The 14,791-nt window shown below is 38.1% G+C and overlaps 2 protein-coding genes across 2 annotated transcripts; both read left to right on the top strand.

Annotated features, from left to right (window-relative positions):
- The first annotated feature begins 776 nt into the window (after positions 1-776).
- Positions 777-2,564, top strand: LOC135127310 (uncharacterized). Its single transcript, XM_064053754.1, has 3 exons — positions 777-820; positions 901-1,320; positions 1,379-2,564. Exons 1-3 carry the CDS (start codon positions 777-779, stop codon positions 2,562-2,564), a joined length of 1,650 nt encoding a protein of 549 aa, XP_063909824.1.
- Positions 2,565-10,083: 7,519 nt separating this feature from the next.
- On the top strand, positions 10,084-14,589 carry LOC135127311 (uncharacterized). Its single transcript, XM_064053755.1, has one exon. The coding sequence runs from the start codon at positions 10,084-10,086 to the stop codon at positions 14,587-14,589; it is 4,506 nt and encodes a 1,501-aa protein (XP_063909825.1).
- Positions 14,590-14,791: the final 202 nt, after the last annotated feature.

Genomic DNA, 14,791 nt, shown 5'->3' on the forward strand with positions numbered 1-14,791 from the left:
ATGCTTTCAGATGACATCGTTTGGAGCGACGAATATTGTGAGATATAATAATTTTATGCCCACATTTAAAGTGCAAGGACAAGTGTATCATCAGATTGGTTCACTCCTTCCAGTATCCAAAGAAGATCCGCAATTTTTGCAAAGTTATTTCATGGACAATGTGGAGAAAGAGATTAATCGACGATGCGCATTTAGTGTAGCAACAGATCGAAAGATTATTGCTGAATTACGAGCATTATTCCACGAGCACAACTGTTTGGTCCGAGATTTCAAATCCGCATTGGAGAATGTAAGAGCGGATGACTTCAAACTCATGATCAGAGCAGACAAAACCCCATCGAATGAGCATGAAAGACGCTTCAATGCTCCAATAGCCCCTGAAGTAGCAGCTGTGATTGTCGGTACAGAAATTACTCGGCGAGATATTGTTATCAGCAGGCGAAATCAAACCAAGCAACGTATTGCTGAAACACATCGATCGTACGACGCACTTCAATATCCAATTCTATTTCCGCGAGGAGAAGACGATTATCATCTCGAATTGTATCAAACTCATCCCGTCACAGGTGCTGCGACAACGAAAAAAGTCAGTTGTATGGATTTTCATGCATATCGCATCATGATTCGAGTCGAACAATCCAACCATATCTTAAAGTGTCGTCATGTTTTTCAACAATTCATCGTTGATGTGTATGCCAAAGTCGAAAGCGAACGACTCAATTACATTCGTTACAATCAATCGAAGCTTCGAGTCTAATATTATATTCATTTGCGAGATGCAATCGCGAATGATGGAACAATTGGTAACATTGGACAAACGGTTATACTTCCAGCTTCGTATACTGGAAGTCCAAGACATATGCAAGAATATGCTCAGGTTTCTCTGACATATGATCGCAGATATGGACGTCCAGATCTTTTCATCACGTTCACATGCAATCCATCTTGGTGTGAAATCAAAGATTTACTTTTGCCTGACCAACAACCATCTGATCGGCATGACCTCACAGCGAGAGTTTTCAAACAAAAATTGATACGTTTTATGGATCTCATCACTAAGAACCATATATATGGAGAAACTCGCTGTTGGATGTATTCCATCGAATGGCAGAAAAGAGGTCTACCACATGCTCATATCTTAATTTGGTTGGTTGAAAAAATTGTTCCAACTCAAATTGATGATATCATTACTGCTGAGCTGCCCAACGCAGAAGAAGATCCAGAATTATTTGAAATTGTGAAAAAAAATATGATTCACGGACCATGTGGGGGACACAACCCCCACTCGCCATGCATGAAAGACGGAAAATGCACCAAAAAGTATCCACGCCAGCTGCTGCAAGACACAAACTGGTGGCGACGGTTATCCGTTGTATAGACGACGAAAACCAGATGATGGAGGATACACCACAACTATCAAAATCAATAACGTTGATTTCGAAGTTGATAACCGATGGATTGTGCCCTACTCTCCTATCCTTTCGAAATCATTCAATGCACATATCAACGTGGAGTCCTGTAATTCAGTTAAGTCAATAAAATACATATGTAAATACGCGAATAAAGGCAGCGATACAGCAATTTTCGGAATTGCGAATCCCAATGCACCCGTCAATGAAATCGAGCAATTTCAAATGGGACGTTATATTAGCAGTAATGAAGCTGTATGGAGAATTCTTGGTTTCGACATTCATGAACGCTTTCCTGCTGTCATGCATCTCAGTGTTCACTTGGAAAACGGTCAACGAGTCTACTTCACGGAAGACAACGCACCCCAACGAGTTGCAGATCCACCAAATACAACGTTGACCGCTTTTTTCCAATTGTGTGCAACTGACGAATTCGCAAAAACATTAATGTATCACGAAGTCCCGCAGTACTACACTTGGAATCAATCGACGAAGAAATTTTGCAGAAGAAAACGAGGCGCCAGGCATTCTTCTATAGCTGGCATATTTTCTACTGGTGCACTGGGAATGCTGCTTCACGTGGTGAAAGGACCAACATCGTTTCAAGCAATCAAAACAATCGATGGTCAAGAGTGTGAGACATACAGAGAAGCATGTTTTAAACTTGGTTTGCTTGAAAATGATCAACATTGGGACAACACATTAGCAGAAGCATCTGAGACACGTCATGCCCATCAAATACGAACTCTGTTTGCCATAATTTTTACAACCTGCGCACCTTCTGATCCGAAAGGTTTATGGGAAAAACACAAAGAGAGTATGAGCGAAGACATACTTCTCCGAGCACGCAGAAATAATCCCGGCTTGGATGTACAGTATTCGGAAGACATTTTCAATGAAGCACTGATATCACTTGAGGATGTGTGTATGTCGATTAACAACAAAATCCTCGATCATCTTGGGCTGTTTTCACCGGAACGTGACAGAAACAATGTTATCGATAGAGACGTATTGCGAGAAAAACAATACGACGTCGATGCGCTACAAGTTTATGTTGAAACTCAGAAAAGGCTCTTAACAAACGATCAACGACTTGCATACGACACAATTATGCGCTCCAGACCATACATTTATATCCACATATATACAAAGTAAATATATACACAAGCAGGACAACGTCTGCCGGGTTCCGCTAGTAGAGATATAAACAGCGACAAGTTGTGAACTAATTTTGTGTTTAGTGTGAAGCACGACAGTTCGAATATGTGCTTATGACTCAACTTCCATTTTTTTTTCAGCTAAAAATGAAATAAATACCTAATAAGTGCTTTATGTCACTGTAAATATTATAATTTAATGATCTATCAAAATCCTCTAAAACAAAGATACTCTGCAACTTATAAAAATACATATTTAGGCCGCGAAGCCGACACTATACATGCACACGATTTATATTGCTAAATTAAGCTTCCCTCTTGAAGCTAACGGCAATGGCGTTTACAGAATTTCAATATTGCTGTCCATTCTCAGAATATAAGGCCGCGTGCTGTTATCTAGGACAGCCTGCGTACGTATACACACTAACAGCATAAACAAGCAGTGCATTCCTACGTACCTTCTGTTTCCATATCGGCAAACGAAAAAACAAAAGCTTTTATATTATTTAAAATTCCTTTCTCAAACTCCATAAAAAGAAAACTTTTTTATTATCTTAATAAATCAACCGAATTTCTGTATTATTTTAATTGAACTTCGTGTCAAAATGGATTCATTAAAAGTAAAAATGAAACTTCTTTTAGTCATTTAAAACCGATTCATTTGTTTCACTCGAGATACGCCTAATTGTATCGATTGCCTCCATTACGTTAAAAGAACGTTAATGAAAGAATCCACTTTCCACCAAATTGTTTCTACTCTCCCTTGGATGCATTTCTGTATAAATTTCTTCTCTGTTACGACTTATACTCCATCTTTTATCATAATAAACAAATTAAGATGCGGTCTGTGGTTGAGTGTTTGGATTGCCTAGGGTGGCAACAGAAAAGAACTGCTGAGACTAACAAAACTTCTTGTTGCAGGCTGTAAACACGAGGGGAAACATAAACGGCAGACTTACGTAAAGGAACAAGTTAAATTTGTGGTATATTAACTACTTCTTGACTTACTCGATAAAGAAGTTAGCGAGATAAAAGCAAATTTTCGATTTGCACATTGTAACTTTTTAAGCTTTAAAAGGGACACATTGTAAATAAACTTGTTAATGTTACATTACTTTGTTGAACTGAATATGGAAACTAAATGGTTGCTACAAATTTAGGACAAGCCACATGAATAGTGTTGTAGTTAATTCATAATTATGTTTAACATTCACATACACGCTGTGAAAACTTCAGTCCCAATGCAACCGTCTTATACGAAACCTTATTAAAACTGTGAGACACGTATTTGCATTAGATGTAAAGACTCTGACAGAAAACAACCATCAAGCTTTTATTCACGAAGAGATGCATAATGTTTTCCGTTTTCAAATTATTTTCCATATTAGAAAATCTCGTGCTTTTCATCTTGCAGAAATCTCGTTTTATTACATCATGTTTCTTATTTATACATCCCACATACGAAGTCTGAAAGTCCAATAACATTGATATCGAGTTAAAAGAATAATTTTTCCCTTGGCGATTGAATCCGGGAGATTTCCATGAAGGTTTCGCAACAGTCTAAACCACCAATAACGACAGAGGCATCTATAGCGAATAGACTAATAGAGTTTACGTTAGACGGCTGTTACAACATTAATAGTCGCCTCGATATTATGTAACCGAGGATGGAACGTTTTGGAAGGCTAGTTAACGTGTGTTTACCCTTGCCTTAAATGTTAATGAATTTAATATTGTTTCGTATTTACACATATTCTATGGCCGAGTAAACAAGGGAGGATTGAGAAGGTTGTAATGCAGACCGAAAGCAAGATGAGATTTAGCAGGGGAATGATTATGGGTCCCTACAGCTGAAAGGATTAGAAAGTGGAAGCTATTATGGAGGGTTTATAATGAAGAAAGGAGCGAAAAGGAGATTTATGTTATATGGGAAAAAATGAAATATTTAGGCCAACGGAAATGTTTTGCTTTAAGTATGTTACCCTGCTGTCAGTTCTATAATAATTGAAGGAGTGGGTGCAAGCAAAAACAATACAAACCCTAGAGACAAGAACCAGACAAATCCCTTGTAATGATAAAAAAGTATTTAATATAAAGTTAAAAAATGTATAATAAGTTATTTACTCTCAACTCTCTTCTTCTCTGATTAACAACATCTTCTACACACATATTTGTCAGGACAATTTTTTTTATATGGCTATTATTCGATATGACATGAATTATATGTTTCTATAATTTCAAGAGAATTATACAGATGTTTTCTGTAACAATCATCAAAATATTTAAATCCATTCTCAGATTAATTTATTCACGAACAGTGTGTCTAAATAATTTTCACAATAAAAGAGTGTTAACCGAAATTCAAGGTAACATCACACCTAAGAAGAAATTTTTCAACAAATATTTTTTGAAAATTTTGGGACAACTTTATCAGCTGTTGCTGGAAATAAATATATTAGTTTGACAATGTAAACCCTACCCTTGTAGCAAGTAGTCTAAAATGAGGTGAAATATGTCTGAATAAAATACAGGGTTAAAGTAAAGAAAGCACGTACTTTAACAAGTAAAAGTCTCATTTCACACTGTGATAGAACTTATTATGTAAACTGGTCTTATACAAAATTGAATTAACTGTTACGAATACGCAGAATAAATAAAAATCGATATATCTCTTTACCTACAATTTCTACACTAACTATATAATTTTTGTAAAAAAAGAACAAGTATATAATTAGCATTCAAACTGTAGGTTCGTCTACTTCAAATGTTTATATTTTTACATTCCCTGCAATTATACAGTCAACAATTGATTCAACAATTTGTTAGATCAATTTTTTCTTAATTTTATTATTTTGCGGAAACCTATAAGTACTAGTTTTTATTTAGCTCCCTAAAACGTATTACGGGTTTGGTAAATTATACAAAAATTTAATATATTTCAGAATTTGTTTTGAAATGTAAATAACATGTAAAGAAAACTTTTGGAGAGTTACATAATATGAAATATGTATTGAGTAGAAATAGTAATAAAGTTTTAAAAATAGTTTGCTTCTTATTTCAGTTAAGAATGAATCAATTAGTGCGCCCCTCTCGATATTTCATTAATAAATTAGAAGTAGATTAGAAAGATTAAAGTTCCACGACGCTTTAAGTAACATAAACTTAATTTCAACTACACAGAGTGACAAAGTGTTCTGTATTTTGAGGCTCTACGTTACACAAGCGTAAGCGAAGGAAGTATTCTAATCGAGTCCATCGCGCAACTGGTTTCTTTCATATATTCTCATTTGGTCATAACATGACGGCTCGGATAATAGGCAAAATGTACATTTTAGCATATTCTGCATATTGAACTATTCTTTTTTTGCATCTATTGTATATTTTAATGTTAAGTGCATTTTTATGCATATTTTAAACTGTTTGCTGCATTTTTCATCATAATGAAAAATTGGTGAAAATCTTAATTTTAATACAATTGATTATTATTTATTGGCAGTATGCAGGTAAATAAGTACCGACCTCGGAATTCAACTACCCAGATGTTTAGATCGCTTGTGTAGACGCTTATAAATTCTGTTCTGACCATGGTAATAAAAAATTAAAGTGAAAGATGTAAACAGCTAAGAAGAACATTTTAGTGTTGCAAGTACATATGCAAATTACGATGGGCAGTTTAAATTTAGAGAATTTAAACATTAATGACAGACTATCTAAAATTTTGCTTTATTTAGATTATTTACACTTGCACTTAACATTTTCCTTATTACACATTCTATTTTTTGTATTTTTATGTGACATACCATTTATGTATGTTGTACATATGTATAATATGGGTAATAAAACATCGCTACCACTATAAAAGAAGAAAAAAAAAACTGAAATATCAGGTGTAGATCGAATAATTTATAGAAGGAAAATAACAAAACGTCTGTTTTCTCATCTACGGTTTAACAAATTTGCTGAAGATTCTAATAAGGCAATAGTATTGTTAATAATTAACAGTTATAATATGATTCATTTATTTAAATGTAGAAAACATCAACAAAATTGAACATTGAGATACTATTTCCTATCTGTCAACCTTTTTCTTCTCAGGCCACTCTTCTTTTTTAATCAAAACTAAGTTCCGTTACAAACTCCCCCTCTAAACAACACAAACGACCCTCTGGTGTTGTTTAGGATGAAACATTGTTTTTAGGACGACCCCTCCTCCGTTTTTGTATTAAAGGCGTTAATGTATCACTTCTAGTCCCTTCAACAAACGGGCTGAGGTCTGCGGCGTGATAGCGTCCTATTCTTTCTAGAGGATTTGTACAGCTTCCTGACTCGTAGGTTGTAGGAGAAGCAATTCGCAAGATCATATAAGCACCATCCCTTTTTGGGGCAAGCTTTGAAGAGAATCCACTTTTGGAGCTACTAAGAGTATGAGATTTCAGGAGAACTTTGTCACCCTTCTTGAATACAGCTGGTCGTCGTCTGGAATCTAGGCGGGTTTTCTAGACATCTTGTTTCTTGCAACTTCTATCCATTGCCTCAGACAGAGTAGTAGCTAGCTTCTTTAAGTAAGGAGTTATTCTTGGTATGAAATTTTCTACATCAATCACTTTGCGTAGATCATATACAGAATCATAAGAAGCTCGTATCTCCCTACCAAATGTGAGAAACGAAGGACTATATCCCGTAGAGTCACAACATGTAGAATTTATGCCGAATCGAATGCTGCTCAGGTGATGATCCCATTGTGAGTGGTGATCTTGAACCAAAATGGCCAACTGAGTCTTCAATTCGCGGATCTTCCGTTCAACAGGGTTACTCTCTGCATGATACAAAGGAATGATCGAAGTCGTGATACCAAAACAATAAGTAATTTGCTGCATCACATCACTGATAAATTGTACGCCGTTATCAGAAATCATTTTCCTCGGAGTTCCAAACCGCAGGAATATTTCTTCGATGAGAATTTTTGCAAAAGATTCAGAGTCAGCTTTTACTAATGGGAAAAGTTTTACCCATTTTGAAGCAACATCCTCAATTATTAGGATCCATCGATTCCCCCTGGGAGTTGCCGGTAGAGGGCCAAATAGATCTACAGCCACAACTTCGAATTTCTGGGAAGGGGCTGGGGTTTGAAGTAGGCCCGCAGGTTGACGATTCACTGGTTTATATCTCTGGCATTCCATACAACCTTTTACATGGCGAACAATATATTTTCTCATATCTGTGAAGTAAAATTTTGGATAGATCTTTTGAAGGGTTCTTTCGATGCCGTAGTGCCCCCCTGTAGGCGAATTATGGTATTGGGCCAAAACATCTTCACGAAATTCTTTGGGAATCACTAACTGGGGATCTTCAGAGTCCACATATGGGTTGAAACGGAAGAGAACACCATTGTTCATCACGTATCCCCTCCCAGACCACCTAGACATCTCTAACGGATCTTCTCCTACGATAGATAATATAATAATCTTGATCTCATCATCTTCCATTTGTTTCTGTCGCATAGATTTAGCATCGTATGACGGTAGGTCAACACTAACGAAGTAGCTCTGTACCTTTTCTTCTTCATCCGAGCAAAAAGGTCGAGACAACAGATCAGCTACTACATTGACTTTACCGGGAGTATATACAACGTCCATATTCATGCCTTGAAGGCGGAGCGCCCAACGAGCCAAACGACCCGAAGGCGATTTTAAAGTCAGCAACCACCGTAATGGTTGATGATCCGACGCTATAACCACTTTCGCACCTTCAAGATAGAGTCGAAATTTTTCTACAGCCCATACTACGGCGAGCGCCTCTCTTTCGGTAGTTGAATAATTTTTCTCGCTGTCCTTTAACAAGCGACTGGCGTATTCTATTGGATGTTCGTCGTATTTCTCCCCCTGGAGTAGAACAGCATCCAAGGCGTAACAACTTGCATCTGTTCTAAGGATATACGGCTTGGTCTGCTCGGCTTAAGCAAGGACTGGAGCGGTAGTCAATCTATCTTTTAACGTCTCGAAGGCTCTTAATTCGGCTTCACCAAATTGGAAAGACGCATTTTTCTTAAGAAGATTAATTAAGGGACGTGCAATTTCGGAAAACTCTGAAACAAACTTGCGATAGCAACTACATATCTGAATGAAAGTTTGCAGCTGTTTGCGATTGCTTGGAGGTCTCAACAGTTTGATAGCAGCTATTTTGTCAGAGTTAGTTTTAATTCCATCACTGGTCAGTATATGTCCGAGAAATTTGACCGAGTCACAGAAGAACGAGCACTTCTCACGTGTAGCACGAAGACCAAAAAGTTTTAAACGCGAAAACACTGTTTGTAATGTATTATGTGCTTCTCGAAGGTTTCTGAAAGTACCAAGATGTCGTCTATATATACGAACACTGCAGTGTCATTCAAACCGGATCTAAATCTGTCCATCAATCGAACGAACGTCGCGGGCGCGTTTTTCAACCCGAAAGGCATTAGATTGAATTTAAACGTCCCAAATGGAGCCACAAAGCAAGTTTTATCACGATCTTCTTCAGCAACAGGAACTTGCCAGTAACCTGCTTGTAAATCAATTGTAGACATGAATGGTGTATGTTTAGCGGTGTGAAGAATATCGTCTATTCGCGGCATTGGATAACTATCGCTTACCGTTACTGAGTTTAGCTTACGATAATCTATGCAAAGACGATAGCTGTCTCCTTTTGGAATTAAAACCACAGGACTGGACCATGGTGACTCGCACTCTTCTATAATTCCTTGTGTTACTAATCGATTCAATTCTTCACGCAGGAATTGCTTCTTTGGTGCGTTCAGCGCGTACGGTGGTACGGAGATTGGTACAGCATTTTGTGTGTTAATTCGATGCGTAGCAAACGTAGTTTGTTGGTACCACTGGTACCAACCCCATGTTTCTACCCCCACCCGTTCCACTGTTCAATTCAATGTATATTTCGAACGGACTACGAGTCTGTCCGCAACCACCATCTAATAAACAACGCTACATAATTCAACGAATAGTATTTTTTGGGATGTACCTTCGTACATTTTATGGTCCTTCGAGCCGGATACGATAACCAGTGCAGTTATTTGTAAAACTCGCGGCTAGTGTAGTAATTCGCAAAACTCGCGTTTAGTGCAGATAGTCGTAAAACTCGCGTTAGTTCAGTACACGCATCTTCAACGTTATACGATCACCATTGCAGTGGTCAAAACAAGAAATCAATCAACAATATACGATCACCATTGCAGTGGTCAAAACAAGAAATCAATCAACAATATACGATCACCGTTGCAGTGATTGCTTCAAGGCGAAAATTCATTCGAGGGAAGACCGAACCATCGAAATTCAGAGGACAGACGAAGCATCCACTTGGTTGTAAGGTCAGATCAATTCCTTTTTTCCTTTGTATGCCCCTCACATTATTCGTGTTCAAACAAGTTTCGCCGTTGTATTCGGTACGGTATTTTGGATACGTTTGCCTGCTACTCATTGCAAATCGTCGGCATTTTTGGCAGTTTTTATCCCACTATTAGCATGGCAAACAATTTAAAAGAGCTGAAAAATCAACGTAAAATCTTAAAAGGGATGATCACGCGAATTCAGAACAATATCAGCGAACAAGACGGTATTCAGGAACTGGAAATGCGGTTAAATAATCTTACGGACAGTTTACAGAAATATAATGATGTTCAAGCGCAAATTGAGGTATTGCAACTCGAAGATATTAGTAAAGATGAAGAAACTTGGGACGTAGAAAATGATAGGGAACGTGCCCAGGTTGAGAATCAGTTTTATAAAACCGCAGGTCAAATTAAATCGTTAATAATGAAAAATAAACCTAGTTCATCAAACCCGTCGCATAAAACAAACGCGACCGTTATTAATTTCAATAGTTCTAATTCCATGGATAGGCCAGCTCAAAATTTATTTTCAACAAATGTCGTGACAAAAATTATGTGCTTAATTTGCAAGAGTCCGCATGGCATTTTCCAATGTACTGAATTTTTGGGTAAATCGGTCACAGATCGAATGAAACAAGTAGATGAATTAAAACTTTGTCATAATTGTTTTAGAACCAATCATAATGTAACACAATGCAATTCGCCAAAACTCTGTAAAACTTGCGGTCAAAAACACCATACTTTACTGCACATTAATAATTTCGAGCCATCTACTTCCGCATTGCATGTATCGACACCTAGTCAAGTCCTTTTATCAACAGTACTTTTATTAATTAAAGATAATAACGGCAAACTGCATCCATGTCGTGCCTTACTAGATCAAGGTTCAGAAGCTAATGTGATAACTAATAACTTGTGCAAAAAATTGAATCTAAATCCAAGGGGTATAAATACCTTCGTATCGGGAATCAATGGTTCAATAAATTCTGTTACTAAGCGTGTTAATATAACTGTTAAGTCTCGAATTAATGAATTTGAAATCTCCTTTAATTGTTTAGTTATGCCTAAAATTACGGAACGCACACCAGCACTGTCAATTGATAAAGGTAAAATACGTATACCCCCAAATATCATTTTAGCGGATCCCGATTTCGAACAATCACGCGAAGTAGACTTACTTATCCGTGCTGAAATATTTTGGAGCCTTTTGATTGGTAGTCCAACTCGGTTCAAACCGAATCAACCATTTTTACAAGAAACTATTTTTGGGCATATAGTCAGCGGGAAGGTTTCTACAGCTGAAAATCGCAACCAAAATTTATCCTGTAATATTTTATCATTATCTGCCGATTTACAACTAAATGAACAGGTAGCAAATTTTTGGCAACAAGAAAGTGTCGATGAACCCAACTTCGGCGAATCGCGTACAATAGAATCTCATTTCCTTGAAAATACCCATCGGGATGTACAGGGCAAATTTATGGTAAGGCTGCCATTCAAAGACCAGGCTACTTTGGGTCATTCGCGCGGATTAGCACTCAAACAATTTTACAGTCTTGAAAGACGCCTGGCAAGGAATCCTTTACTCAAATTAAATTACCAAAATTTTATGAGGGAGTATTTAGCGTTAAACCACATGGAACTTGTCCCAACGAAAGAATTAGGAATTCCCAAAACCTTCTACCTGCCCCATCATCCGGTCTTTAAACAAACACCGGATGGTCCTCAAATAAGAGTGGTATTCAATGCGTCCATAAAATCCTCCAATAACTTAAGCTTAAATGATGTTTTAATGACGGGCCCTACAATACAAGGGGACTTGTTTTCACTCCTTTGTCGGTTTCGAACTTACCAGTACGTCCTTTCCGGGGACATAACAAAAATGTATAGAATGATACTTGTTGACGAACAGGACACAAATTATCAAAGGATATTTTGGAGAATTAGTAACGATGAACCAGTTCAAACATTTAGATTGAAAACGTTAACATACGGTACAACCTGTGCACCATATTTAGCAGTACGTTGTCTGCAACAGCTAGCGGCGGAAGCCCAAAATACTTATCCTTTAGCCAGCGAAATAATAAATCGGGATTTTTATATGGACGACCTTCTAACAGGCAGTAATTCAGTAGGGCAAATCGTTCTAATCAGGGATCAACTTTCACAGATTTTAATAAAGGGGGGATTTAAGCTTTGTAAATGGGCGTCAAATATACCGGCAGAATCAGTTGTGGCTGAATCGGAACCCTTAACATCAGTTAGTTGGAATAAAGAAAGCGAAGTTAAGGTTTTAGGATTTTTCTGGCATTGTCAGAATGACGAATTAAGATATCAAGTCAACATTCCACTAATTGAATCTGAACAAATTTCAAAACGGCACATATTGTCAAGCGTGGCTAAAATATTTGATCCTTTAGGGCTAGTTAATCCAGTAATTGTAAAGGCCAAAATTCTGCTACAGGGTTTATGGAAATTAAAATTGAATTGGGACGAACCGGTACCGCCCACATTTCAAAATGCTTGGACAAAATTCGTTAACGAGCTGAAGGATCTAAGGAATTATAACATAGCACGCAAATTAATAATCTCCTATCCCTATATGGCTGTTGAAATCCACGGTTTTTCGGATGCTTCAACAAAGGCATATGGCGCAGCCATTTATATAAGGGTTATATATCAATCAGGTGACGTTTCAGTTAGGTTGGCATGTGCAAAATCTCGCGTCGCACCATTACACACAGTGACTTTACCTCGTTTAGAACTAAACGCCGCGGTATTATTAATTAAATTATTTATCAAGGTAAATAGCATTTTAAATCTAAACATAGATCGTAGATATTTCTGGACTGACTCTACCATTGTCCTCGCATGGCTAGCAGAATCTCCAAATAATTGGAAACCATATGTTGCCAACAGAGTAGCGTACGTGAAAAAACATAGTTTAATCGCAGAATGGCATCATGTTTGTTCTAAGGATAACCCCGCCGATATGGTTTCTAGGGGTCTATTTCCACGGCAATTAAATCAATCTACTTTGTGGTGGCACGGGCCGACTTGGCTACGCCAAACATCAAATAATTGGCCTAGTCTTTCAGATAACGAATACGAAGAAGTTGCGCTTAACACAGAAAGGAAGTCGTTAGTTACTATTAATGTCGTTAATATAGATCCAGAGTTACCAGTTATATCCAAATATTCATCATTTGAAAAATTGCAACGGGTCATATCATACTGCTTACGATTTATTAAAAATTGTAGGCAGCAAACTAAAATCAAAGGCGCATTGTCGGTAGAAGAATTAAACGAGGCTCAAACAATAATATTTAAACATATTCAGGTACGAGCTTTTCCTGAATATTTCACCGGTAATCCCATTAAGGCTAAACAGCATAAGCTGTCAAAACTTGATCCTTTTGTGGACAGCAACGGGCTTTTAAGAGTAGGGGGACGTTTAAAAAATGCCCCAATTTCATTTGATAAAAGGTTCCCAATACTTCTGCCGCGTAATCATCACGTATCAAAAACAATAATAAGACATATGCATGAGCGGGAATTGCACGCAGGTACCAGCGGGACGGTGACAGCGGTACGACAAAAATTTTGGCCATTGGGGGCTAGGGATACCACTAAGAAAATAATTCACCATTGTACGAAATGCAGTCGCGTCAACCCCAAGCCATTTACTCAGAAAATGGGCAATCTGCCGAGACAAAGAGTACAATTAACGCGCCCATTTCATGTGTCGGGCGTTGATTACGCCGGACCCTTTTTGATAAAGGAAGGTCGAACTCGCAACGCCAAAAAGGTCAAGGCATACATCGCTCTATTTATATGCTTCAGTACCAAGGCAGTACATTTGGAGCTGGTAGGAGATCTAACTAGCGAGGGTTTTTTAGCGGCCTTAAAACGGTTTACTTCGCGGCGAGGTAAGGTAGCGGAAATATTTTCCGATAACGGCACGAATTTTGTAGGAGCCGAGCGGCAGCTCTTTCGTGCCCAAGCCTTCCAAAACAAAATAACCGAGCGATTGACCTGCCAAAACATAAAATTTCATTTTATTCCTCCGCGGTCCCCACATTTCGAAGGTTTGTGGGAGAGAGCGGTCAGAAGTGTTAAACAGCATTTGCAAAGGGTAGTAGGTGACGCTAATTTAAATTACGAGGAATTTTACACGGTTTTAACAGCGATCGAAGCTTGTTTGAATTCACGACCTATCACACCCATATCCTGTGACCCTAACGATCTCGACGCCTTAACGCCGGGCCATTTTTTAATTGGGGCACCCATTACGGCCCATGCTGAGGAAGACCTCACAACGATCCCAAGCAACCGATTATCTCGATGGAGAAGAGTTCAACAGCTACAGCAACATTTTTGGAAGCGTTGGCATAAGGGATATCTATCGCAGCTACAATGCCGACCAAAGGGTCAGCGGGGTCCAGCAACAGCCATCGAAGTCGGCACATTGGTGGTGCTAATGGAGGAAAATCTACCGCCCATGCAATGGAAACTGGGACGAATTGCAGAGCTTCATCCTGGTGAAGATAATGTGGTGCGCGTAGTGACCGTAAAAACCGCGAATGGCCTGTTTAAGCGATCTGTGAAAAAGGTGTGTGCGATACCGCTGGAAACATAAGCGCGTCAGCACTATTATTTTCAAGGACTTTAATCTGATAATTTTGTTATGATTATTTTATTGTATTGTTTATATATTTTTTATTGAAGAATTGGCTTCAACGTGGGGGAGCATGTTGGTACCACTGGTACCAACCCCATGTTTCTACCCCCACCCGTTCCACTGTTCAATTCAATGTATATTTCGAACGGACTACGAGTCT

This window comes from Zophobas morio, unplaced genomic scaffold (genome assembly GCF_036711695.1).
Source record: "Zophobas morio isolate AGI-343-1 ecotype UQ-CSIRO unplaced genomic scaffold, CSIRO_AGI_Zmor_V1 ptg000011l, whole genome shotgun sequence".
In the NCBI taxonomy this organism is placed as follows: Eukaryota; Metazoa; Arthropoda; class Insecta; order Coleoptera; family Tenebrionidae; genus Zophobas; species Zophobas morio.

What these genes read in the sequence shown, in the direction of transcription:
- LOC135127311 (XM_064053755.1), top strand. Translation starts at nt 10,084, where the DNA reads ATGGCAAACAATTTAAAAGAGCTGAAAAATCAACGTAAAATCTTAAAA.
- LOC135127310 (XM_064053754.1), top strand. Translation starts at nt 777, where the DNA reads ATGCAATCGCGAATGATGGAACAATTGGTAACATTGGACAAACG. An exon ending in TTGGTAACATTGGACAAACG is followed by an intron (nt 821 to 900) that starts GTTATACTTCCA and finishes ATATGATCGCAG; the next exon opens with ATATGGACGTCCAGATCTTT. An exon ending in GACGGAAAATGCACCAAAAA is followed by an intron (nt 1,321 to 1,378) that starts GTATCCACGCCA and finishes TCCGTTGTATAG; the next exon opens with ACGACGAAAACCAGATGATG.